We start from the raw sequence: 24,727 nt of genomic DNA on the forward strand, positions 1-24,727 counted from the left end.
GAACTGACAACCCCATTACAGAAATGAGAGCTCAAAACCCCATTACAGAAATGAGAGCTCAAAAATGTTTCTAGGTATCTTTGGCAGATTTCAAATAGATCAGGGAGGTTTAAGTTGGACATTGGGAAGAATTTTTTCACAGCAAGGGTGTTTGGGTATTGGAATGGGCTGCCCAGGGAGGTGGTGGAGCCACCGTCCCTGGAGGTGTTTAAGGAAAGACTGGACATGTGGCACTCAGAGCCATGGTCTAGTTGACATGGTGGTATTGGGTTATAAATTGGACTTGATAATCTCAAAGGTCTGTTCCAGCCTAATTGATTCTGTGATTCTGTAAAAGAGAATAAATGTTTATTGGGGTGTCCATTTCTCTTCCCACTTAGGAAGTAACTGAAAGAAGTTCCTCTGAGCACACGTGTAGACCTAAAAAAACCACTGAAAGAAACAGAAGAGCAAATCCATCTGGAATATATAAAGATTAGCTGCATCTGCATCACCACAAATCCTGTATAAAGACGACACAAAATTGTAAATTCCTACCCTCCCTGATGGTTGGGACATTGTGTTTCTCATTAAAGGAATTGGGTAAAAATAGTTCAATTTCTTGGCTTCTGTTTTTTTAAACTTTCAAGATCTTCTCTGAATAATACGTGTTCTGATAGAACTTCAGCATCTCATGTTTCCAGAGCATGGCATGGTTTTAGCTGGAAAACAAGAGCCAAAGGTGATCTGATGAGTTGTGCTGCATTCACTTGTTACAGTAAGGAACAGGAACTGCTCTACAACAGCCAACTCAGCTCCATGGTGGGGAAAAAAATATGGGTCTGCTTTATATATGCAGCCTGATATTAATTCCAAATGGTATCTCACCTTGTAATGTTTCACATTTCACATTCACACAGGCAAAAGCAAAAAGTGCTAGTTAACACTTTAGGTTTTAAGAAAATGCTCCCTACAGTTCAAAAGTTTGTTACATCTTTCTGACCAATTTTCTGACATAAAGAGATAATTCTAACCATTTGAAAATGTTTCAGGAAGCAACATATGGTATGCGTGAGATGTATGCTGTGACAAAATTCAAGGTTTCAAGTGGCAAATCTGCAACCATCTGTGCAACACAAAAATATGTAAAAAATTAAGCAGACAAGCAAATACTGCAAATAACCCACGATGAGAAAACTGTCAGGGAATCATAGAATGGTTTGGGTTGGAAGAGGGCCTTAAAGATCATCCAGTTCCAATCACCCAGTCATGGGCAGGAATACCTTCCACTAGACCAGGTTGCTCAAAGCCCCATCCAGCCTGGCCTTTAACACTTCCAGGGATGAGGCCTCCACAACTTTTTTTGGGCAACTTGTTCCAGTGCCTCAACACTCTCACAGTAAACAATTTCTCCCTTAATATCTAACCTAAACCTACTCTCTTTGGTTTAAGGCCATCCCCCCTTGTCCTGTCACTACATGGCCTCGTCAAAAGTCCCTCTCCAGCTTCCTTGTACCCCCTTTCAGGTAATGAAAGGTGTTCCAATGGCCCTCTGGCACCATCTCTTCTCCAGGCTGAACAACCCCTGCCTTCATACGAGAGATACTCCAGGCCTCTCGTCACCTTCATAATTTTGAGACTGTCATTTCTTTTGACTAGTCCTGAGCTTAAAAAAAATAAAAGTGAAGAGAATAGAATAGTGTCATCAGATTGTCTCTTGAAGTTTTAGCAGACACATTTTGGAAAATTATATTACTTAACATGTATTTTCAGCGCTACTATGCTCACGTAGCAATTCTGTGCACTTCCACGTTTACTTTTGGTACAGTAATTTTTTGATGCAAAAATAACACCAAGGAAAGCATCCTAGCATCTATGATGGGCTTAATAGGGATTAAGCACTGTAGAGCTAACACACTGTCATCATAGTTGTATCTTCTCCACAGAATAATAGGATGAAGCAACATAATGCTACACTTGTACAGCAAACCCTATACCGGATGAGCCACGCAGTTGTGTTGACAGTGCTGATTAACTGCTCTACCTTGCATTTGCAGAGATTAATTTCATGTGAAAGCATCCTAATAATAGATGTTCAGACTGAGCTCTGCTATTACACAACAGGACAGTAAATTGGCCAGTAGGAGATTTGGGTCTTGCTGAGAGATAATGATGAATACCTGTCAGTACAGCAGTTGGTCTACTTCCAAACAACCTAAAAATACCTATCCTGCTTATGCTGCTCACATGGCGAAACATGTAATGTCTTCAGTCTATCTAATGGCTAACCAGACAATCAGTGTTAAAACTACTGCTAAAATTCCCTTGAATACTTCCACTTGATGCACAGTAAACCAAATCAGCTAAAAGGATGCCAATTCTGTAACCTGAGAGTTTCTATCCATGTCTGCCTCTTTTTCAATAAAACAAAGCAGGCAATCATTCACACCCTAAATCTGTACAAATAAACCTTACTAGTCAGTATTTATGGCCTATTTTCTGTTGCAGAACTTTTAACTAAAGTGGTACTGCAGTGCTTGTAAAGGTCTTCCGCAGCACAGACTGCAACTATTAGACCTTAGTGTTTATGTGATTCTTTTTCCTTTATTCCACTATTGTCAGAATTATTTTTTCATTCATACCTTCTGGGACTTTATTCATTCCATCCCTATTCAGAGACTGCAAGGCAAGAAGGGCATCTCAGGGGTAGGACATGCTGCTCAAAACCACTCAAGGTTCAGCAGGACAGGCCATGTATCATTACATTTAGTTCAAACAAAACACAAAACTTCAGAAGTCTGCTCCAGTTGTCAATTTTATTCAAAAGGTGTCTTCTTATATTTTTAATATATAGAAATAAATATGAAAGGCCTATACAAATATGAACACTTAGTACCAATACTGCCCTTCATTTTTTATACTGATCTTTCAATACTTAAAGGGACAAAATTGCAGCAAATAGCCCACATACTTAGTAAAATAAATTTTTCAAAATCTCCCATAACAATGTCCGCTCATGTCTAACAGAACCTTTTAGACTGAGTTCTCTTTTACATATATGCAACCTCAACACAAAAGATGTTCAGCTGCCTTTGAGATGTTCACAACATAGACTGATGTACATTTTTCTCAAGATGGACAGTAAAAAATAGGTCATACTTAAGTTATACTTCAGTGCAGGAATTCAGCATCACTTTTAATGTTAACAGTATATTTGAAACACAGTCCAAGAAAATAAAAGGAACATGATCTTGCCTTCAAGTAAAACCCAAGTCATTTAAAAAACTTCAGAATGGGCATTTGCTTTTATACACCATGATTCTTCCCAAAGCCTGAAAAAATTTAACACCATGTAAAATGTTTTTGGTATAAAACAATATCAAAATTAGTACATCCTTTGCTTCTTGTAAACCACATTTGATAGACAATTTCCCATTATGTGATATTTTTCTAACATACAGCATCACCCATCTGCACTTAAGCAATGTCACTGATTTACACATTTAAAAGAGCATAAGTATGTGCTTAAATGGTGAGAGGAATGACTACTATATTGAATACAACTTCTCCTTCAAATGATGGTTATTTGTTTTTGGGGGGGGGGTATTTTTTTTTTTAGGAAAGTTTAAACCTCGACAACATTGAAAGGCAACCACATCATACAGCAAAAACTTCTTTTGTCTTTTCTGAAGGAATTTGTCCTCATCCCAGAACTAAAAAGTTCCCAGATGTTAATTTAAGAACTGTAGATTAAAATTCCTGGAAATTAGAAGAAATACTTCAGATATTTCCTATTTGGACAATAAAACCATAGGCTTTAGCTAATAAAAATATAATAATATAATTCACTGTAAGTGCACAAAAGCCCAATCTTGCAACTCTCTCCTGTTGATTCAATTGTTTTCACTTAATGAAAGTATACAGAATTTCCCTCTCCATTTTTTAACTTACATAAGGAACTGTTTGGAGAATATATTTAATAGTTTACCCACATACTAAATCTAAAAGTTATTTGGGAATGCCAGTCCTGTTTTTCAAAAGAACTACTGCTTTTACAGTGTTGTAACAATCTTCTCTTTCCATCAAAATACAAATTTTTGAGCTCATGTTACTATACAGTACTCTCATCTCTACCTCTTGATGTTTGAATGCTCGGCTCATTGTTCCAAAGAGAATTTGTAGATTCACTGAGAAATAAATGGGACAAGTCTCTACTCAAAGGCAGATATCCATTATGTCTCGGCTTGGAATAGCAGTTGTGTTGTACGGCTCTCATTCACAGCACTGGAGTGGTTTCCATAACAAACCTCCTTGGATCGCTGTAGTTCTCTAATCAATTTTCACTCCTCTGAACCCTTTCTGAGCTCACCCAGCAAAACTAAACAGTTTGCAACACAGGTTTTGCAGGCATTGGTAGAGGTTCTGCAGGCCAAAAGTGGTGGACTGTTTCCCAGTAGTGTGAGGGTAACAATCTCAGGAAAGTTTTCAAACGTGTTGTATGGCGGCCCACAAAACCACCTGACACTGATGAGGGTCAAGACAGTGAGATTCTAGCTCTGCAGAGGGTTTGACATTCAGGTTAGAGATCCATCATGGTGGGGATGGGTGACAGTGACAGATCAAAAGGAAGACAGACCATATACATAAAAGCTTGCAGTACTATTTGGAAGAAAAACCCCAAAACAAACCCAGAATCAACAACCCAGACACTTCCAAGGTAGGAATGCATTTATGAAAAATTAAACTTTGCACCATTGAACGATTTGAAGTTTGGGTTACTGAGCTTGATAGTGGACAGGGGAAAGGGCAAGGGCAAGTGACTTCTATCTTAAATTATACAGCAGTATCATTAGGACAGTATTTAAAAACCTATTATTAGAAGAATGAATAATTTACAAATGTCACTTTAAGAATATTATAACTAAATAGTAGTTATAGAAGTTTAACTTCAGAAGACCTTAATCTTCTTTCTTTTGTGCTTGAAATCGTTCCATTAAAGCCCTAAATATATTTCCTGGTATTTTCTGATGTTTTTCTATGAGAGCTTGGACTGCTGCTTTTGTCTGTAGGGAAAGAGAAAAGGTTTTGGTCAGAAAACCTCATCTTCATACTGCTCATATAATAACACAATTTCTAGGCTCTTTTTAATCCTTTCAAATACCACAGAACTATCGCAAGTTCTAAATACTGTTCTTCCCTATTTAAGCCCTCAGGATGTGATTGTGGCAACACTGCCATGAAACACACTAACAAATTAGTATCTATTATGTCTAGTAGCTGTGTTCACAAGCTGAATTAGTGATACATAAAAGTCAAATGACAACAGAGTAAATTCATGAAGAGACTTAGGTCTATAAAGCATGTTAAACACCTGCACGATGTACTGCAACTCCAACTCCTGCCTATGCCCTATGCATCAATAACACTCTTCCAGTGGGCATCAACTTTGCTTCTACACATGCTCAGAAGTGGCACCGGAAACAACACTGTCTCAGAATATTTGACTTGTACAAAATAATGCCCTCTGAACCCAAGGCCCCTGAAGGAACTGGTCCTGTGACATGCTCAGGCCACTTAGCTGCATGTGACAGCAGCCTTCACTTTCACTCAAAAAACAAAAAGACCAAGGAGTGAACAGCAGTTACTGTTATTTTATAAAAGCTCTAAAGGGAACATTCAAAAGCAGGGCAACACACAAAAGCTGTGGTGAGAACACACTTGTATTCTGTCTAGAGAAGCACAGGCTAGTGAATTCTTAAGGCCAGAAACAGAAGAACAGAGAATTATTTGCCTCTGTAAAGTGGTCAGCAAGAGCAGATGTTAGTAGAATGTTGTTTGCTGGAACAAGCTCTCACTGTTTACACGAACTAAGTCCTTGAACTGTTAAGTCCTTGGAGAAGGTCTTTATACAAAGTCTAAGTCTAAGTGACCCTACAGATCTAAAATTGGTATTAGGTAAAACATTTGAGCTATATTTCTTGCTCTATATAATGGAAAAATGCATACTGTGGCTGTAGCCCAAAATATGAGATACAACTTTAAAATCCCTCTAGCTAAATAGAATTCTAGGGAATTCACATTCTAGGGGCCTTATCTAGCAAAATATGAACTTAAGTCAGACGTAACTGAGGGTTGGCATTAATGTAAGATGGCAATGCATGTTTAGAAGTAACTTAAACACATTCTCTGCTGAAAGCCAGCAGTTCTGAAGTCCTGTCAGAGTGACCCCACAAAAGAAACAACCAGTTTTCCATAACCAGGGCCTATAATATTGCAAACAAACATTTTAAGCATCTTTTTGCAGAGACCTAATCATAGGGTAAACAGACAGAGATAACTGAACTGACACTTGCATGGTCAAGAAAAGTGTCTCTCTCTCAAGTGAAGTTTTTGGAATATTATAAGTGACCATCTGTGGAGTTTTCAAAAATACCTATTCCAGCCCACTCCATTTCACTGCTCCACTACTTAACTGCTTTATGTCTTTGCACTGTGAAATCTATTAATAATCTGAATGCACATGAGGACCTGAAAATCCTTTCTTTAAGGCATCTAAATCTGAATTAGAGGAACATCTAGAAGTTAAATTGATGGGTTAGAAGCCAGACAAAATAGAAACATACTAGACAAAGCAGTGAAATTATTTACCTTTTTCTTTTATTGTATGTAATTCCAACAGTTTGTGAACATAGATTTGCTATGTTTGAAAGGCTTCCTTAGTATCCTTCTGAAAACACCAGGAAGCAGAATGCTTCCTCTTGGGTGAAGTGCTTCTCTCTATCAACTGAGAGATGTCTTATCTGACCAAACTTCTTCAGTCTTTAAAGCAAGTTGTTTCTCAGAGCAAATATAGGGTGCAATTAACTTTAAAAGACCTACAACATCTGTAGGTTGTAGCAATAAAAATACAGTATTTAAGAATTATTTTCAGAGTTAGGCAAGTACAAAACTTACCATGATTCCACCAATTTCTATAACTGGCTCCTAGACAGGAATCACTTGACAAGACTGTTGCAGTGATTTTTAACAGAACATTTAATATTTTAAATTAACATATATAGATATTTATCTTACCTTTTCAGCTAGTTCCTCAGCAGTCATATTTGGTTCATATGGAATGGGTTCTCCAATAAATGTACGTAGCTTGACAGGAAATCCCCCATACAGAGGAACTACTGGCAATCTAATACGCTCATATAGCGACCTAAGTATTTCTAATGTGAAAAAATGTAGTGGAAAGCAGGAGAAAGAAAGGTTGGGAAGGGAGAAGGGGAGTAGGGAAGGGTAAAGGAGGGAAGAAAGAGAAAGAGAGAGAGAGAGAGAGACAGACTGGGATTATTCTGTAAAGTTTTTTTTCCCCACTATGTCTTAACATTGAAACTGGCTTGCAAAGTAATCTAGCCCCCAACCCAAACTCTCAAACAATGTGTTGTCTCAAATCCTATCCTACCTTGACTTTCATTTCCTAAAAGCCGCAATAATGCTTATATCAGATTTATTTCTACCCTAACTTGGTGTGAAATCTTTCCTCCAAAGAGTAGCTGAAACAAGAAGAAAGAAGAGGAGAGAAAGTCAATAGCAGCCTCTTTGGAGAGGAGGAGAATGCTACACAATACAGGTCACAGGTTCAGGTCATTTGACAGGTTAGCATTAGAAACTAGTATTGGAAAACTGCATGTTCAGTCCCACTGAGGTCTACAGGATCAGAAATAGCCTTATCTGCCTAAAAGTCAGTCATGCTACTATACTGAATTGCTCTTTCAGATTACACACTGGTTGCAGTTAAACAATATAAGAGAGAAAACGGGTATTTCAATCAGCTCTAAGAAGACACATTCTTCTCCACATGCCACCTTCTAAGCATTTATCCCAAATGTACGCAGAAGAGATTCTTTGAAAAATGTGCACTTATATTATCTTTCTCAATTTCAGACAAGAAACTCCATTAACTGGGGTGCTGGCATAAGAAAACCCTTACTGAACAAGATGTGGAATTTTCTGTACACAACCTATAAAAACAAAGATAAAACTACTGAAACTGGAGTAACTGATCAATAAGCTACATTCCTCTACCAAGTCTGCTGTGCAAGTAGCATAAATCATTTTGGCTTCAATGTCTTCTGTTTGGGATTCTCCTGAACACAGCAACAATTAATTGCTGTTTATTTTTGTACAATGTGACAAATGTGTGAATTATTCTAGCTTCTGCATTTGATGCCTTGGCTCTCTCCACACAATATATAGCTCTTAAACAGAGGGGGAGAGAAACAGAACAGTGTTGCCCAGTAGCCCTCTGAAAAAGGCGATGATACCACATTTGAGACAGAACAGGTGGTGTGGAGACTTGTTCAGGCCCCTCTGCTAGATAGTAACTAAGAGAATGTAAAAAAGAGGGAGTTTAACACTAGCAAATGAGCAGAGATGTGGGCATCTAATCATCCCAGACCTCTCAGACAAAAGACCCATCTATTCATGTTCTGGCTGCAAGTTCCACAGAGATAAAGAAGGAGAGGTCCCAAATTCAAGGATTTGTGAGGAACCACAGGTCTAGTGCAGCATACGAAAGCAACTACAGATTAAATGTAGCTCAAACCACTCAAACTTTAAGTACTGGTAAAAGTGTAAGCACACAGCTGTAGGAGAACAGGAATTATGTGTCAGTTGCTTTGTTTCTAAACAGCAGAAAACTTAGGATTGGCCTAGCAGATATAAGCAGAGAAAAAAGTGCTTTAAATCTTCCTGCCTTTTTCTGGTTCTTTTTTTCTTTCTTCTACTGCTTGTGTGAAAATAACCTCGATGAGCCAATATCATATCTAATGCAGATATTAAATCCTAGTAACATCTCTGAACTCTATCAGTGACCAAACATCAAGAAACAATGCTGTGTTAAAACTCCAACTTATATGAGAATTATTTCTACAGAGATAGGCTAAACACATATGGAAAAATAAACTACAGAAAAATAGAAAATATCTTACTTATTCCTCCTAATGTCCTAAAGCCTTCTCGAACATTTTGTGTAAACATAGGAATGATGGGCTAGGAGGGAAAAAAAATAATTAAGAATTTAAGGAAGATAACACTATCTAAAAAACTACTACCTCACTTAAAACTCAACATGAAAATTAATTTCTGAAGTGTTTCGCAGACAGGATAGAGATCAAAATAAATCTATTGAAGTTCTTCTGTGGCTTTTTGCCATGTTTCAAATTGGAGAATACCACAAGATTTCAGTGAGTCACTGTTTCAGCAAGTCTATTTTCTCAGAGCAGTCAAGAATTTAAGAAACTATGGAGCATTTAGGCATCCCTCCCCCCATCTAGCAGTGTTTTCACAGTTGTGACTTAAGTGTTTAAACCTCTTACCTAATTTGTAGTTATGCTCAAAGGGAAGGATTCACAGGATTGGGACACTAAACTTGTCTGATTCCTCTCTGCTATGCTGATGGTATTGCTTCACACTTGATGTGTCATATTCAATACATGTCCATGACTTATTTCTGCTGATGAGTAATGGAATGGTGTTGAATATTTCAAGTTTTTATTGCTGTTTTTAAAACTGCAAACAGCTGTCAAGATTTACAAGAACTGTGAGGGTGTCAGCTACTATATAAACTTTTTAAATATCATTTTATAGTATGTGCCCACTGTACACAGCATAATTAAAAATACAGAACTCTTCATGGGATTTTCATTAACTCAAATTATTTTAAACGTTTTAAAGACAAGTATGGAGATGAGCTAGCACATGTAATTTTTCAGACATGCATCAAGTTAGGGTTTTTTTGAGAGGAAAAAAAGTCCATAAATATCTACAGAGAATAAAAAGAAGTGCAGCTGTCTAAACAGAATGCATATAAATGTCTTTACTCTAGAACAATCTTATTTGGAACATCTTACTTTTGACATAGAGGTAGAAAATTTGTTTATAGACAAAATTTCTGGCAAAAATCTGCTGAAATAAGACACTGTCAACAAATTGAAGGTCCCAGTTTTAGACACACTTTTCTGATGTTTCTGACACATTCTTCTTTCCATAAGAAGTTCTGCTTATGATTCAAGGTGACTTAAAAGTTCATCTTCAATCTAAATAAAGATATTTTTCCCACTTTCAGTCTGCCTCTGACACTCTATTTTACTGTGTCTCTCAGGGCTTTTTTTAGGAGGGATGAATCTACAAGACCCTTGTGAGTGCATAAAGGCAACTAAAAACACATCCAATAAAAAAAAATCCAACTAGTACAATTGTAGTTAAATCTCAAGTATGGCCTTTTACATGCTATTACAATACATTAGTAAAATCTAAACCTGTGGAAAATGCCTGTTTAAACAGTGTCATTTTCCTTGTGAGAAAAGTGATGCACACTTGGGTCTTAAAAGTATTCTATTTCTGTATAAAATCCAGAGACTTAACTAGTCTGTCTTTGACAGTAACTAAATATAAAACTCCTGGTGTGAGACTTGCTTTTAAATTAGATACATGCAGATCTATGGACATATGCACACATCTTCCAAGTACAAGTCTAGAACGAGAGAGACTCTGAAATGATTACTAAAATAGTTGCAACTCAAATATATCACATACTGTTGTACCTTAACAACACAACAGTTGGTCCCCTATGAATAACTACCTGCCTGCTGACCAAGCCCAATATTGTACATTAGAACTGAAGAGTTCACACCAGTGACCAGCCCTGGACATCCCTCACTACCATAAAATGCCAAAACAGTACGAAGTGCCAGTGAGTCTATACCCTGGTGGGTCGCACCACACTTCAGTGACAGAAGAAACAGAAACATTGAGTTGGACTCCATGATCCTGATGATTCCTCCCAACTCAGCACATTCTGTGACTCTGATGTGTAGGGTTCTTTCCCAACCAAGCTGGTCAGGGAGGGCTAAGCCATCACAATACTAACCAAGTATGTGTAAAACAGCACATGCTTATAAGGAGAAACCACTTTGTATTTAATCTCTTGTTCTTTTAAACTCTGGATTTCCTAACCACACTATTCTTAGCTGACTCTAAGCCTTCTTATCAAAAGCAACAAAAAGAATCTTGAAATGTAGTTGTTAAAGCAAATAGACTATCCTTGTGACAGTCAGAAATCCAATATCAAATATATGATGATCAAAACAGCTTTATCTGGGAGAAAGTACTAATAACTTTTGTAACTAATAACTTAGCTTACTTTGCTTCTCTTCCATGATGTGTCATACTTACCACTTTTGCATCAATGGCCACCTGAGCGAAGCCCTTCCGATCACTCCACAAAATAGTATACATTTCATCACTGAAGAGTGCTTCCCGAAGCCCACCTGGGGCAATGGCTAACAGATGGCCCTCCTCCAGAGTCCTGACACAAGCTTCTTTTGGGCCATGTATAACTCCAAATACCTCAAGCAGTATTCTAAAACCTGTAGGGTACGATAATATTAATTCAGAAAATGTTTACTCATACTACCATTAGGTACAGATTCCCAGCACAGAACACTATGCCTGAAAGTCAATTGTCTAATAAGCTGTGGCCCCAAGTACCCAAGAGGGAATGAAGCATTAAGTCAAACTTACAGATTTTGGTCTGCAAAGTTGAAGATTTAGGGGTTTCAGTGGCTTTTTGTCAGGTGTTACCCCACAATCAGGATTAAACTGAAAAAGAACTGTCAAGCACTCTGTGACACCTTTCACATGTCCCTTCAAAGGAGTTGTTTGACTCAAGGGCACTGGCTCCTTGCTCAAGCTCTGCTGTTTAAACATAGCATAGTCCAAACAGAGAGCAACAAGAAGCAATACCAGGAAATTGTTGTGGCTTTGTTTTGTGAACTTTGATAAAGAATAGTAGTGCATAAGACGGAGAATGACAGAGGAAATGCATCATTCTCTGCATTACGGACCACTGCAGCAATTGACTCTGGTTCAGTCTGTGAGCACCTGGATGGCATTCCATACAGAGAGGCATCTGGTAAGCCTCAGTTGGGTACACTCACCTTCTGTTAATATAGTAACTGAAGTTTTTCACCTAAGGTTACATAAACTCCACATATCAGCTTGAATTTGACATGTCATTTGGATGGTCATTCAAGCAACACAAGGAACATATCTGATCAATTTAGAAAACTAGCCTACTGTTGAAGGACATAATTACCACCAACCTCTGTTTGCAGGAAATACGTCCTGTTCAGTTGGTTCAATAAATTTTAAATTTATACAGTATTTGTGAGTACTGCATACCAAAAAGATAATTTTGGATGACTGGGCAGTAAGGGAAACATTACTTCTCTTTCATGAAGTTTCCCGCTGAAGCAAACAACCACAGACAAATCAGCCATTGACAAGGAGAAAGAACTGATCTACTTGAGTTTGCCTCCTAATAACAAATTAATAGCTCTGACTATAAATATACATTTTTTACATACACACACATGCCAAAGAAGAGCCCAAACAAAGTTAAGAAGGCAGATGCCTGTCTTCTATTTCAGCTTGCATAAAAGAAGGGCTTGGGAAGAAAAGCATGAGGCAACACATTATTAGTTTATTCTTAACTCTAATCTTTAGCTAGTCTTTGTAGCTGGTGTGAGTATAACTACTCCCAACTCATCTCTACACCAAATCAGGATCTGTCCATGCACATGGCAACAGAACACAAGCCACATTACACCTGCCTCATATTTTGGTGTGCCTGCCTCACACACTGCTGATTATACTCAGTCTTCATCTAGTAGCATTTGCATGGAGGAACATCTGAAATAGAGTTTGCCTAATTTAAATTAATTTCTTTCAGGTGATTTTTTTGTGGGATTTTTTCAATAGCTGACTTTTTACAATGCTTGACATTCCCAACCTAATTAAAGCTCTCTGAAATGTATCTGGTGGTAAAAAGCTGCCTGTCTCTAAGTCCTTTCAGTCAGTAAGCTCAGGAGACAGACAAAACAATCATGAAATGGGTTGAGATGAGCAGGAAAAGAGACTCCAAGGAAGCAAAGACTCTGACAACATCATTCCTTTCTACACTGGATACACTGGGGAAGGTGTGTGTGACAAAGCAACAACATGAGTCTGTCCAGCTCATTTATCATTAAAACAGAACACAATATTGACAGAATACAGACAAAAAAAATATATAGTTGTCCATGGAGGTTTCAAGTCTTCACTAAATTTCTCAGCTGTATTTCTTCCCTTGACTTTTAGTACCAACTTTACATTCTGAGCTGTACTTCACAGACTTGCCAACAGATCACACATTACTATTGACATCTCTGCTTTGGTACCAAAGAAGAACCTGGCTCCCTTAAAGCAGCTGAGAGACAGAATCTGACACAGTGGCCCTGAAAGGACAGCCACGATACCTGTGTCCAAGGCAAAGGTCATCACAAAGTTAGAAGAAACACCAGGGTAGTACCAGGTAGCACTGCATGAAACAGACCAAGAATCTGTTTTTCCATTTAAAAAAAAAAAACAAAACAACTCTCAAAACTACCTAAACACAATTTTTCAGCCATCCAGAACATGTTCCTCCAGACACCAAGAAGTTCAAACTTAATTTTTATTTCCACTGTTCAACCTGAACTCTGCCCTTTGCCCCAGCATACTCCTCTCCTATTTTTCACAAGACTGTGTTGGCAGAAATGTTTGAAAACCAGCTGGAGACTACCCAGGAATGCATGCAACACTGATCTCAACTTGTGCACTATGTACATTTCTCTCTTGGCCCAGTGACTGTAACATCAGAGCTGTCAGCTACCAGGCAGCAGGATGGCAAGGATGTCATCACTTTCCCAGGGACCCCAGACAGAGAGGAACCATTCAAACACAATTCAATGGTCTCACTGAATCCAGCCTTCCATAGTTGCAGGTAATCACACATGTATATCTGCAGAGCATCTAGTCCACAAGATGCTTCGCTACACCTTGTGTGTGTAACAGACAAGAAGCCAAAGCTTCTTTCCTCTGGAACATTACAGGAAAGAGACTGTCTTAGTTACATGAAATAGCAGGCAACTTTTAAAGAGACGTCCCAGATGACTTTAAGAAGCAAAAATGGCCCATACAATAGCAGAGGATAATGGAAAAGAACACAAGTGAAATCTCAGTCCTCTCTGAATGCTTTGAGAAAAGGCTTTCTCCTAAACTTAGAGAAGTCACTTCTGAGCACTACACAGCTAAGAGTCTAGAGGAATCAGAAACCTGGAATATTTGGGCTGCTTTTCCCTGTTACTAACCTCTAGTAATAAAAGAAGGAAAAAAAAAAATTCACGTGACTGTATTTTATATCTTTCTCCTCCAGAATGCAAGCAAGGAAAACATACTTACATAATATTGACACAATTCTGACACATCCACGTGTGTCTAACAGACTCCCCAAATGTACAAATGCAAATCCCTTCCCATTTCCCCTGCATTGATGATAATAACTTTTGGTTAAAACATCTTCTGAAAAGACATGCAATTTAATTAAGATCAGGTAGCCTTAGTATTAGGATAAAATTACTCAGTCTTTCTGGTTTGATTCACAAGAGAACCAGCATCTACCTGTATTGCCAGTCATAGATTACTGTGCTTATTTGCTTATTTTGAAACAATCCACAACATTTTCTGGGCTCTTTGGGCTTGTCTCCCTAAATAGCCTTAATTCCTTCACAGAACCAGAGAATTACGTAGATTAGAAGGAAGCTCTGGAGGTCATCTAGTCCAGCCTCCCACTCAAACCGGGTCCAATTAGATCAGGCTATTCAGAGCCTCACCCAGCAGAGTTTTGAAAATCTGCAGGGATGGAGATTCCTACCTTGTCTAAGCAATCTGCTCAGCTGCCTGATCACTCTCATGGCAAAATATCTTTCCACATGTCTAATCAAAATTTCCTGTGTTGCAACTTGTCTCTGTTGCTTCTCAACCTATCGTTGTGCACTTGTGAGAAGAGTGACTCCCTTTTTTCCCCACCCTCCCACTAGGTCGCTGAAGACAGCAATAGTATCTTTCCTCACCCTTCTCTGGTACAAACCAAACAAATCCAGTTCTCTCAACCTCTCCTTATACACTGCGTGCTCCAGACCCCCATCATCCACTGAACATGCTCCAGTGTGTCAGTGTGTCAGACAGTGTGTCATTTACCCTGTACCGGGGAGTCCAAAACTGGACACCATATCACGGGATGTGCTTGCACAGGTGCCATGCCAAGGGAAAAAACCTCTTCACTCAACCCAGTGGCAACATTCATGCTAATAAAAGCTCACCATGCAGTTCATCTTCTTTGCTGTAAGGGCACCCTGTCGACTCACATTCAAATTGCTGTCCACTAGAATCCTAAGATCTTTCCTGCAAAGTCCCCTTTTATCCAGAGTACTGCTGCACAGAATTGCTCCGTCCCAGATGCACATTTGCTTTTGCTGAGCTTCATAATATTTCTGCCAGTTGAATTCTGTGAAGGCACTTGGAGAACAAGCTTTAATGCCCAGCTTTATCAACAGCTTTCCCAGTCTGGTATCATCAGTGGATTTCCTGTGCATGCTCCAGCCCCTCATCCAGGGGTACTATAAAAACACTAAGCAGCAGTGGTCTCAGTATCAATCCCTGAGGAATGCCTGTAGCTATTAGCTAGATGTTGTACTGCTGAAACCAGTTCTTCAAGATCAGCCATTCAGCAAGATGTTCCTGTAATGCTACTTAACGATATTTGGGGGGACTTCTAAGTATACTCACACTTGGAGCCTTATTTTAAAGCAGAAAAGGAGTAAAACATAATGCCTCATTTGATAAACAACTGTGCCTAAACAGGTACAATATGGAGCCAAATCTGCATCATAAAGTAGGTTATATTAGTCATCTGTATGCAAAAGATTTGGTAACTGCTGACAAATGACTCTGTTCGCAAAAGCAGTTGTAGAAGCAAAGCCATACTGCGATCAGTATGAAAAGTTTGCAGGGACTAAGGCTGAAATAAATCTATACCAACAAAAAGACAGTTTTCTTATATGAGTTGGTTCCACTAAAAGCACCAGTACACTACAGAACGCTCCTTGTAATTCATTTTTTGAATTGACAGACCTTTAATCACAAACCGAACTAAGGAAAGAAAGTGGGTATTACTGTGTTTCACACTGACAAAAAACAAACCCCTCACATAATTAATTCAACCAACTGGCAGTGCATTTCACTAGGCTGTCCGACAAAATCTTGCCCTAAACATATTTTTCATTTTCTACCTGCTTCGCCTCATGTTTCACACAAACACATTGAACATTTCTCTAGCTTTCCTCCAAAACAGATTCTACTCAGAACAGTCTTCCTGGGGACAGGTTCCACTGTCCACCATCCTCATATGGATAAGAGTATGGTGCGATAAGAAAATACATTGTCTCTCCAGACTAGTATTCTTAACTTGTAAGTTAAGGGGCAGGGCATTTGTTCCAAACAGTTCAATTCTTAGTCAGTTCACACCACTTGTTCTGCCTGTATTAATGAAAAATAAATATCTTATTGAAATCTTCGCTAATGATTAACACAGAGAACACTGCTTCTCCTAAGATCTCCTTCTCTTTGTTTCTAAACACCTTAGAGTCATTGGAAGGTATTGCCCAGACAGGACTATGTCCCATCCTTGCATGGGCCAGTCTCATTCTTGTTTGTAAAGAACATGCTCTATTTCAAAACTTACACTCAATTTGTCTGAATGTCAGTTCTGAAAGCTTTGTTCCTGCAACCAGACTTTTACTAATTACATGATTAAAAAATTCAATAATTTGAAATAAGAATTCCAAAACTGCTTGTTTAGAATGAAGTATGTTACCTGGTAATCTGAAGACAAAATGATCTGCTACTACACTGCAGCGTCTCTTCTTCATTATGTGAAGTCTAGCTGAGAAATAGATATAGTCAACGGGAGTAGCTCCATGATAAAACACAACGAGTCCTGGACCTTGAGGAATATTTTCAACGCCATGAAGCTCATAACCTGTTAGGAGTTAAAAATGTAACAGATGTTAGATTTTTACACAATTCTATCCCAAAGAAACTAACTTGCAGCAAGCTGGCAAACTGAAACCAACACAGATTGAGAACTGCTAAGAGCAAAGTGACTGATAATAAGTTAAGAGATAACTTGCAGCATGTACAGGAAATACAAGTTGCTTCAGAGAGAATACAAGTTTCATTTAAGGCACCACACCTTGAGAAAGAGCAAAAAAACTCAACATTAAAACAAAACACCCAGTCTCACTATCTCAAACTGCGTAATTTATCCTTATTTTTTCAGTTCAGTTTTCAAGGGTGCAAAGTCCTCAGAATCAATCATTCAAGAGAAATCAAAATACCGACTGGAGTGGTGAAACAACTATTTCAAGTTATTATTAACCTTTCAAAGTTTATTGCCACCAGTGACTGTTTTAGAAGATTTGACATGACAGCATGCATTTTCATGTCTCCTTTTACTCCAGGATATGAAGCTTACCTTTGCTACTTCTCTCCAAGTTATACCTGTTCCAGCTTTCCATCACTATATACTAAAAGCTAGTTGGGACTATATTTGCCTAGCTGAAAAAAACACAAACACACACAAGCTTCTTCCTGACCTCATATTTCTAGTCTACAGTGCAGAATATATTTAATTTACACAAAATGCCAAAATGCATCAGTACAGAACATACTTAGTTAAAACCCAGTAGTACTGTTTCAGTATCTTTTTTAAAATAAAATAAGCAAACAGAAAACACCCCCAAAAAAACCCTCAACCAAATCCTGTTACTTCTTCCAAAGTTAATCAGGCTCGCAATTCCTATTCCAATAATTTAATTCTGAAGGTACTCTTGGCCCTTCTCCCTCAATTTCACTTTGTATACCTGTGTAGCTGCAACACATTGCAAGTGTATCATCTGTCCCATCCCAAGGAACGCCTGTGCTCCATGCCAGCCAACTAACACACGTGGTATACGCACAATACATGTAAAGTTACACGATCAATCACCAGGTTTGGGGGTAGGTTTGGGGCTTTTTCATTGTAGAGTTGGTTTTTACCTTTTTTTTTTAATTCCTTTTTTTTTTTTTAATGCTATTACATTTTAAGATGGAAAGTTCCTCTTATGACATCCTGATGAACCAAGTTGGGGAAAAAAATAATTAAAAAACATTTCATTCTTTAGCAAGACAAGTGTATAGATAAGAGGGAAGCAGCTGGCAGGGCAGAAAAAAGTCACAGCTGTCAATGAGGGACTGGATAAGAACCTTCTTGAACAAATAAAATGTCAGACCTTATAAAAAAAAAAGTCACTGAGGATTAAAAGAACCAAGGCCTTAAAAAATAATTTTCTTGTGAAAAAAAAAGTAAATAACTTTTTATTGTGAAGTGAGCATTTTAAGCTCTTTGATGTAACTGTTGATTTTGATGTAGTGTACTTTCCTAGATTTGAAAGTTACATCTTAGTCTTACAAAGCCTATCTGATACAGCTGCTGCACCATCTGGTTATCAATGCCTTGAAAACCCTCTTCTCTTTGACTAGAGAACAAATAGAGATGATTTTCAAGGAGGATTTATTCTTTATGTAAATTGCTCTTAAGTATCTCTCTCCTTTGGCTGCATCTAGACTGAATGGCTCTGAAAGAGACTTATGATTTCCTTAGAGAGAAAAGCCAAATCATTTATTAAGTCTGTCTTTATCAAGAAACAATAGCAGAAGGACAAAGAACAGGGCCCTTAGTTTTGACATTCTAGTAGAGAAAGTAGTAGTCAAAAATATAAAGACAAAATAAAAAAGTAGGGTTCTGTAAGTATCAAGTTATGAAGTTAATTTCAAGAAGCAACTAAGTGCTCCGTTTAGCGATCATCTGGTAGTTTATATAAGACAGGTTAAGTGCAATTAAATTATCCTAACATGTGCTCGCTGACATACTTCCTATCAGGGAACTGGCATTTAACTTCCAGTCTTCATATATTGACCCTGAAATGATACAGTTGATTGATCTAGTTTTTAACACAACACATATTTTAGGTCTTCATCAAATGAGGAAATCCAGGAATTCTTACAAAAAGTAAAAAACAGAAAAAAAGGCAATTAAAAAAAATGTGAATACATTCAACCAGAACAGAGATCTCATAGCAGCAAAGGAATAAATGTGTAAGACAAAAACTTACATTCAAAAAAGTCTCAATGCCTTGTTTTTTGTCTCAAACCCCACTGACAGTCACTCACAAAACAGAAAAAACACCTGGCCTGAATTGGCATACACCAGCAGCAATGATCAGGTATAAACTGATAATCTTGAAAGCCAGACGAGGAATAAGAGCTTCAGAAGCTTTTAATGAAAGGTCAGATCTCACTCACCGTGCCATATTCTTCCATGTCCATCCCATATGGTCGCCAGCATTTCTCTTGCACCTATCCAAACATCATGGGAATAAGCTTCCTTTATTTCATTCTTCCTTTTATAAATATGAAGCCAGAGAATGGAAACATAGAAGAGAATGACGATAACTCCTGGAAGTACAAAGACTACTACAAGTGGAAAAAGCAACCATAAAATATAAAATGCATAACTCAGATAATCTCCAATATCCTCCACACCGGTCCATTCTTCCAGAATGTAAGTCAGGCAAGATAAGTAGGACATAGATGTTGGTCCTGCAGTACAGGATTCATTTCCACCTGTCATCTCCTGTTTAAAACAAAAATTTTAAAAGTACATGAATAAATCTTCCAAAAAGATAGATCTGCTTAATCATATAATAAACCTCTCTGATGCATTTTATTCGTATACCCTCTACCCCACATCCCAGCAGCACCTATTTGAAACAACAGTTCACACAGCTAAACTTTTACTTGATCTTTACAGTCCTTTTCTTTTGTGTACTGGTAAATGCTGACAATTCTAATGGAGAAAGATGGTGCAATTGCTTAATTTCAGGCTAGGATTTTATCTCATTGGAAACTGTTCAACTTGCACAGACACAGAACATTTATACTGTTACCAATACCAATTAATAATGAATTTTTTAATTTCAGCAAGCTGTACTGATTAGCTTAATTTATTGTTACAATAAAATAAAACCTCTCAAACACTAACTACAACAGGAAACAGCACAATCTCAAATGCTAAATCTCCCCAGTGCTTTAAGGAAAACATACTGAACACTTCCACTCACTACAACCATAGGACAACTCAGGAAGAAGACTCTCTCAAATAAGAATGTCTCAGCCCTGGGAAGACCTTTATTTGGTTACCCAGAAATCTACTGATAGCAAAATGTCAAGACCCAGAGCACGACACTGAGAGGCAGCAGAAAAGACACAGAAAAAAACATCACAAAAAGTCTTCTTTAGAGTTTTAACTGGTCTGGCTTTACTGTGTCTATGTATAATTACCTCTCCACTCCAGTGCCAGCTCCTAAAAAGTTACCAGTCCACAGAAGCCAAGCCTGCAATTTCAGGCTTACCGCAATTCTGAAGCAAAACTTTTTTTCTTAGCTTTGTACAATTTAGGGGACAACTTGCTATTCATTTCACCTTACAAATACAGGACAGCCTGAATGCTTGGCTATTTTAGCTACAGTGCTTGAACAGCAAACCTAATAACAAAAATTATTCTAAGCTAGAAAAAACTGGTTGGTCAGTATTCCAACTTGTGCTAGTCAGGACCAAGAAGAAAAAAAAATTGCAATTGTAAAATAGGCTTGTAGAGAGAAATGGATTAAGAACAGTATTTCCAAGAATGAGAAGAATCTAAGCTTGAAGTTGCTGTGTTTTGTTTATTAGAATGTGGCTTACAGCAGGTTTGACTGCAAAGCCCCTATGCCTAGACAGACACATACGACCATCATTCTTTTACTCTTGCTCTGTTTTTGCAACAAGAGACTAAAATACAGAAGATAATATTGCTTTCAGAACACCAGTGACAACAAAAATTACAAAGCAGATCAGTTTTACTCCACATTTGCTAAGGAACATTGAAACACATACTAGAGTATGTGTTCTACTAGAGTAGAATTAATTTCATTTATCTTCCTATCTCAATTTTCCTGCACATTCTGACAGAGCAAGGATGTCCCTTTTCCTTTGGTTTTGGAAATCAGCTTCTATCCACATTACTCAAGATAACTCCTGTTACGGAGAAGAAAGCTAATCTTTGCTCCCACAATCCACGCCTGTTCCAAACTAATTCAGGCTTACAACATTTTCTCTGCGTGTTCTTGAGGGTAGTGTGACAGGCAGCTGGTTTATCTCCAGCCATGTATAAGCATACAGACTTAGTGGCATGCCCTTCCCTGATTTTGTGCACCTGTCTTTGGGGTGTGAATTAGGGGGAAAGGATGGGAGAGAGAGTGTGTGTGGGAGAGCAAGAGAAAGCTCTTTTTCATTCTAGTTGCCAGAGCTGAACTCCAGAACCTGTCAGGCAGCAAACACCCACAGCAAGTATAAGAAACACAACTTGTGAGACCAAGCAAGACTTAGGAGTAGCATTCAACACCACAATATTTACCAGATTGTTATGCCTGGACTTCTCCAATGGCTCCACCTACTACCTAGAGAACAATATGGAGCACGAGTTATGGGACAGAAGCATTTCATCAAAACTGAGAGGTGATTATGTAGCTTAAAAGAACACTTATAGCTATACTCTCCCACTTATTATATATTTTTAATTGTTTATGGCTTTCCCCAAACCCCAAATCCTCCATCAAGTAAATTTAAAGTCCTGTTCGCACATGTCAGTCTTGCAAAATATTACGTGTCCTTTAGCCCGTAATGTTCAATGCAATACCTCAAATGCAATCACCAGTTTTTAAAGTTTACTTGCATATCTGTGTGTTAACCTGCAACAGAAATTAAGATCTAACATGTTCTGTGCTACCAGCCACAGAGGTTAAGAGCTAAAGCACTGCCTTCCCTTAGGAACAGTCAACTGTACCCTGAACAATGCTGCTTCCTCATCTCGAGGAGCATCACAGGATAATTCATACTGGAATTTATACTGTCCAACCTCTTCCTAACTAACCAATTAAATCAGGTTTCTCAATGACATGTCCGGTCCAGTTTGTAATATCTCCACGGACAGAGATCCCAGTTTTTTCAGGCCCCTAATCCAGTGCTTGAATACCTCCATGGTGCAAATATTTTTCCTCATTCTAGTTCTAGAGTTCCCATTACTACACCTTGTGTCTGCTGCCTCCTGTCCCTTTGCTGTGAAGATTCCCCTTCTGTAATCACTCATTAAGAGCAGCAGTAGGGTCATCACAATGTGGGTACAATGGCAGTGAAGAAGGCAAGGCAGATTATGATCAAAGCCCAGGAGTTCCCCATTGAACACAGGTTCAACATAGTTCTTACACGCACCTAACAGATGACGACACCGGTCTGTTCCACCTTGCTTTTGAGAAATTCAAAATACACATTTTTAAGTTCTAACCTGCTAATGCAGCAGCTTACATTTTTCCCTAGTTCACAAAGATGCAATTTCTCATTTGACTAATGACAGCGTACACCGACTTATGCATACACTTCAGGCTTTATGATGTGGAAACGAGGCTAACACACAAGTCCCTCCACTGACTTCTAGCACATGACCCAGAAAAGTCCTTAACTAAACTACACCAGAGGCCTTCAGCTGCAGTCAGCAGATGTTGGGATAACTGGGACCCTCCTGATCACAACAGAAGGAGCGATTACGGGCAGCCAGACGCTCTGCTGTAAACGACACACAGCACGATTTCAGCATACATATGCAATGTGTAAGTGAAACCTCTGGAGGACATCCCAGTGTTTCCAAACTAGAAAGACACTGAAAAGCAGCAGCTACGACATGTCCCTGCCAACAGAAACACAGGGCTACGGAGGGCGTTTCTACCAGAATTAGCACCGCCACCACAAACACACAAAAAAAAAATCCTAAAAAATAATCGAAAGATACCAGAAGACCCTGATAATGCTGCTAATGCCATCTACGACAAGAGAGACCCTAGAAGTCCGAGGGTGGTTTAGCCCTTGTTTTGGCCCAAGAACTGGGCTGGTTTCTGTGCCGGCGGCTCAGCGATCCTTCCGCAGGCGGCTGGAGGGGGTCGAGGCTCGCTTTCCTGACAAGAAGGACGCAGCCCCAGCCCGGCTGCCCCCACGGAGCGCCGCCGGCTCCCATCGCGCTCCGCCCGCAGCCCCTGTCATTAAAGCAAGGCCCCGAGCTCGGCGGTGACAGAGGCCGCCACGGCAAATCACCTCCCGCCCAGGCACCTGCGGAGCGGCAGCGGGGCCAGGCCCGGCCCGGGCCCCTCCACCCGCCCGGCAGCGCCCGCTCACCTTGCCCTGGCGGCGGCGGGTCCGGCTCCAGCCCCGCGTCCCTGCCGGGGCCCGCTTTTACTCTCCGCCCGCCGCCCCCGCGGAGGCCGGGTGCCCGCGGGGCGGCCGGGCCGGGGCGGCTCCCGGCGGCGGGGCGGGGGCGGGCGGGAGCCCTGCGGAGCGGGGGCGACGGCGGGGGCGCGCAGGGGAGCGGGAACTCCGCGCCGCCGGGGGCGCGGCAGCCGCCCGGACCCGCGTGCGGCACGCACCGCCCGCCGCTTCCGCCGCGGCGGCACGGGCCCCAAGCCGCCAGGGGGCGCGCGCTCGCCGCGAGCGCGAGGCGCCGGGCGGCGGGGGCGGAGGGCGCCGCCTGGCGGCGCGGGCGGGCAGGGCGGGAGCCCCGAACCACAGAATTCCAGAGGGGGTGGGGCTGGGAAAGGTCCCGAGGTCATCGAGACCGACCTAGGACCCAACACCACCATGACAACTGCACCACAGCACTGAATGACACGTCCAGCCTTTCCTTCAACACTTCCAGGGACTCCACCACCCCCTGGGCAGTCCATTCCCATCTCTAATCTGTAAAGAAATCCCTCCTAATGTCCAAACTAAACCTCCTCTGGTGCAGCTTGAGAATTTAGCCTCTCATCCTGTCGCTGGTTGTCTGGGGAAGGAGGCCAAACCCCAACCAACTGCAACCTCCTTTCAGGGAGTTGCAGAGGGTGACAAGGTCACCCCTGAGTCTCCTTTTCTCCAGGCTCAACAACCCCCAGCACCATGCACCCGCTGTTCACCCTCCTGCCTCGAGCATCACACACCTCGCAGTCGCCCCTTCCACGGTACCTGCCAGGTGGGTGCAGTCCTCGCTGGTGTCACCACGGCAGCAGCATCCATACCTGGTACTCACTCATACCCACTGCAGTGCGTCAGCCTCCAGACACTCTGTGCTTCGGACATTCACCGTGCTGTTAAGGCGTTCCTGACTGCCCGACAGCTGTGGGTGTAATCCCTGGATTTACACATAGAAATAAAAAAAATAATGGATTTACTAATAAAAATCAGTCAAAGAAGTAAGTAGTGCTCCAGTGACAGCAGGTGCAGCTCCAAACACTCGGGTGTTGTTGATGCAGATACCCTACCTGCTAGGACGACATGGAACACTGCTGCCATGGCTGCACCCTCAGCCTCCGGTGGGATGAACTTGGCCAGCTCTTCCAGATCCCCTCCTGCTGTGTTTTTCTGACCATCTCTCTTCTACACGTACATCATCTGCATCACCTCAGATGAGCAGTTGCGCACAGTTTACTGTGTAACTGTTTCCATTGCCATCCAATTAATAAATGTGCAGTTGCACATTTTTTGTACACTCTTTACTGTGTTCTACATTAATGTACACTCTTTACTGTGTAACTGCTTCCACTGTCATCCAGCTAATGAATTGGTCACAGCCCCAGGTCTGCCAGTGTTAATTTGGACAGGCAGATGGTGTGACACTTAG

General features: G+C 40.2%; 1 protein-coding gene across 4 annotated transcripts; it reads right to left on the bottom strand.

Moving 5' to 3' along the window:
• Positions 1-2,776: 2,776 nt before the first annotated feature.
• LOC131576313 (transmembrane protein 68-like) lies at positions 2,777-23,394 on the bottom strand. Of its 4 annotated transcripts, none has more exons than XM_058832876.1 (8): positions 23,251-23,353; positions 21,443-21,485; positions 19,291-19,621; positions 16,763-16,927; positions 11,203-11,396; positions 8,958-9,018; positions 7,054-7,193; positions 2,777-5,042 (listed from the first exon to the last, which is right to left on the bottom strand). In XM_058832876.1, exons 3-8 carry the CDS (start codon positions 19,616-19,618, stop codon positions 4,938-4,940), a joined length of 993 nt encoding a protein of 330 aa, XP_058688859.1. In that variant the 5' UTR covers positions 19,619-19,621; positions 21,443-21,485; positions 23,251-23,353; the 3' UTR covers positions 2,777-4,937. The 4 variants fall into 4 exon arrangements, 2 of the variants coding, with proteins under 2 accessions (XP_058688859.1, XP_058688857.1); XR_009276954.1 differs by lacking the exon at positions 21,443-21,485 and adding an exon at positions 6,628-6,863 and having other exon boundaries at positions 4,946-5,042; positions 23,251-23,388; XM_058832874.1 differs by lacking the exon at positions 21,443-21,485 and having other exon boundaries at positions 23,251-23,394.
• Positions 23,395-24,727: the final 1,333 nt, after the last annotated feature.

The sequence above is a fragment of the Poecile atricapillus genome, chromosome 2, assembly GCF_030490865.1.
Source record: "Poecile atricapillus isolate bPoeAtr1 chromosome 2, bPoeAtr1.hap1, whole genome shotgun sequence".
In the NCBI taxonomy this organism is placed as follows: Eukaryota; Metazoa; Chordata; class Aves; order Passeriformes; family Paridae; genus Poecile; species Poecile atricapillus.

Bases quoted from the DNA above. Each gene is read 5' to 3' on its own strand.
- LOC131576313 (XM_058832874.1), bottom strand. From the start codon at position 19,618: ATGACAGGTGGAAATGAATCCTGTACTGCAGGACCAACATCTATGTCC. The intron at 16,928-19,290 runs GTGAGTGAGATC...AACTCCTAACAG, and splicing joins ACATGGAAGAATATGGCACG to GTTATGAGCTTCATGGCGTT. The intron at 7,194-8,957 runs GTAAGATATTTT...TTTTCACATTAG, and splicing joins TAGGACATTAGGAGGAATAA to AAATACTTAGGTCGCTATAT.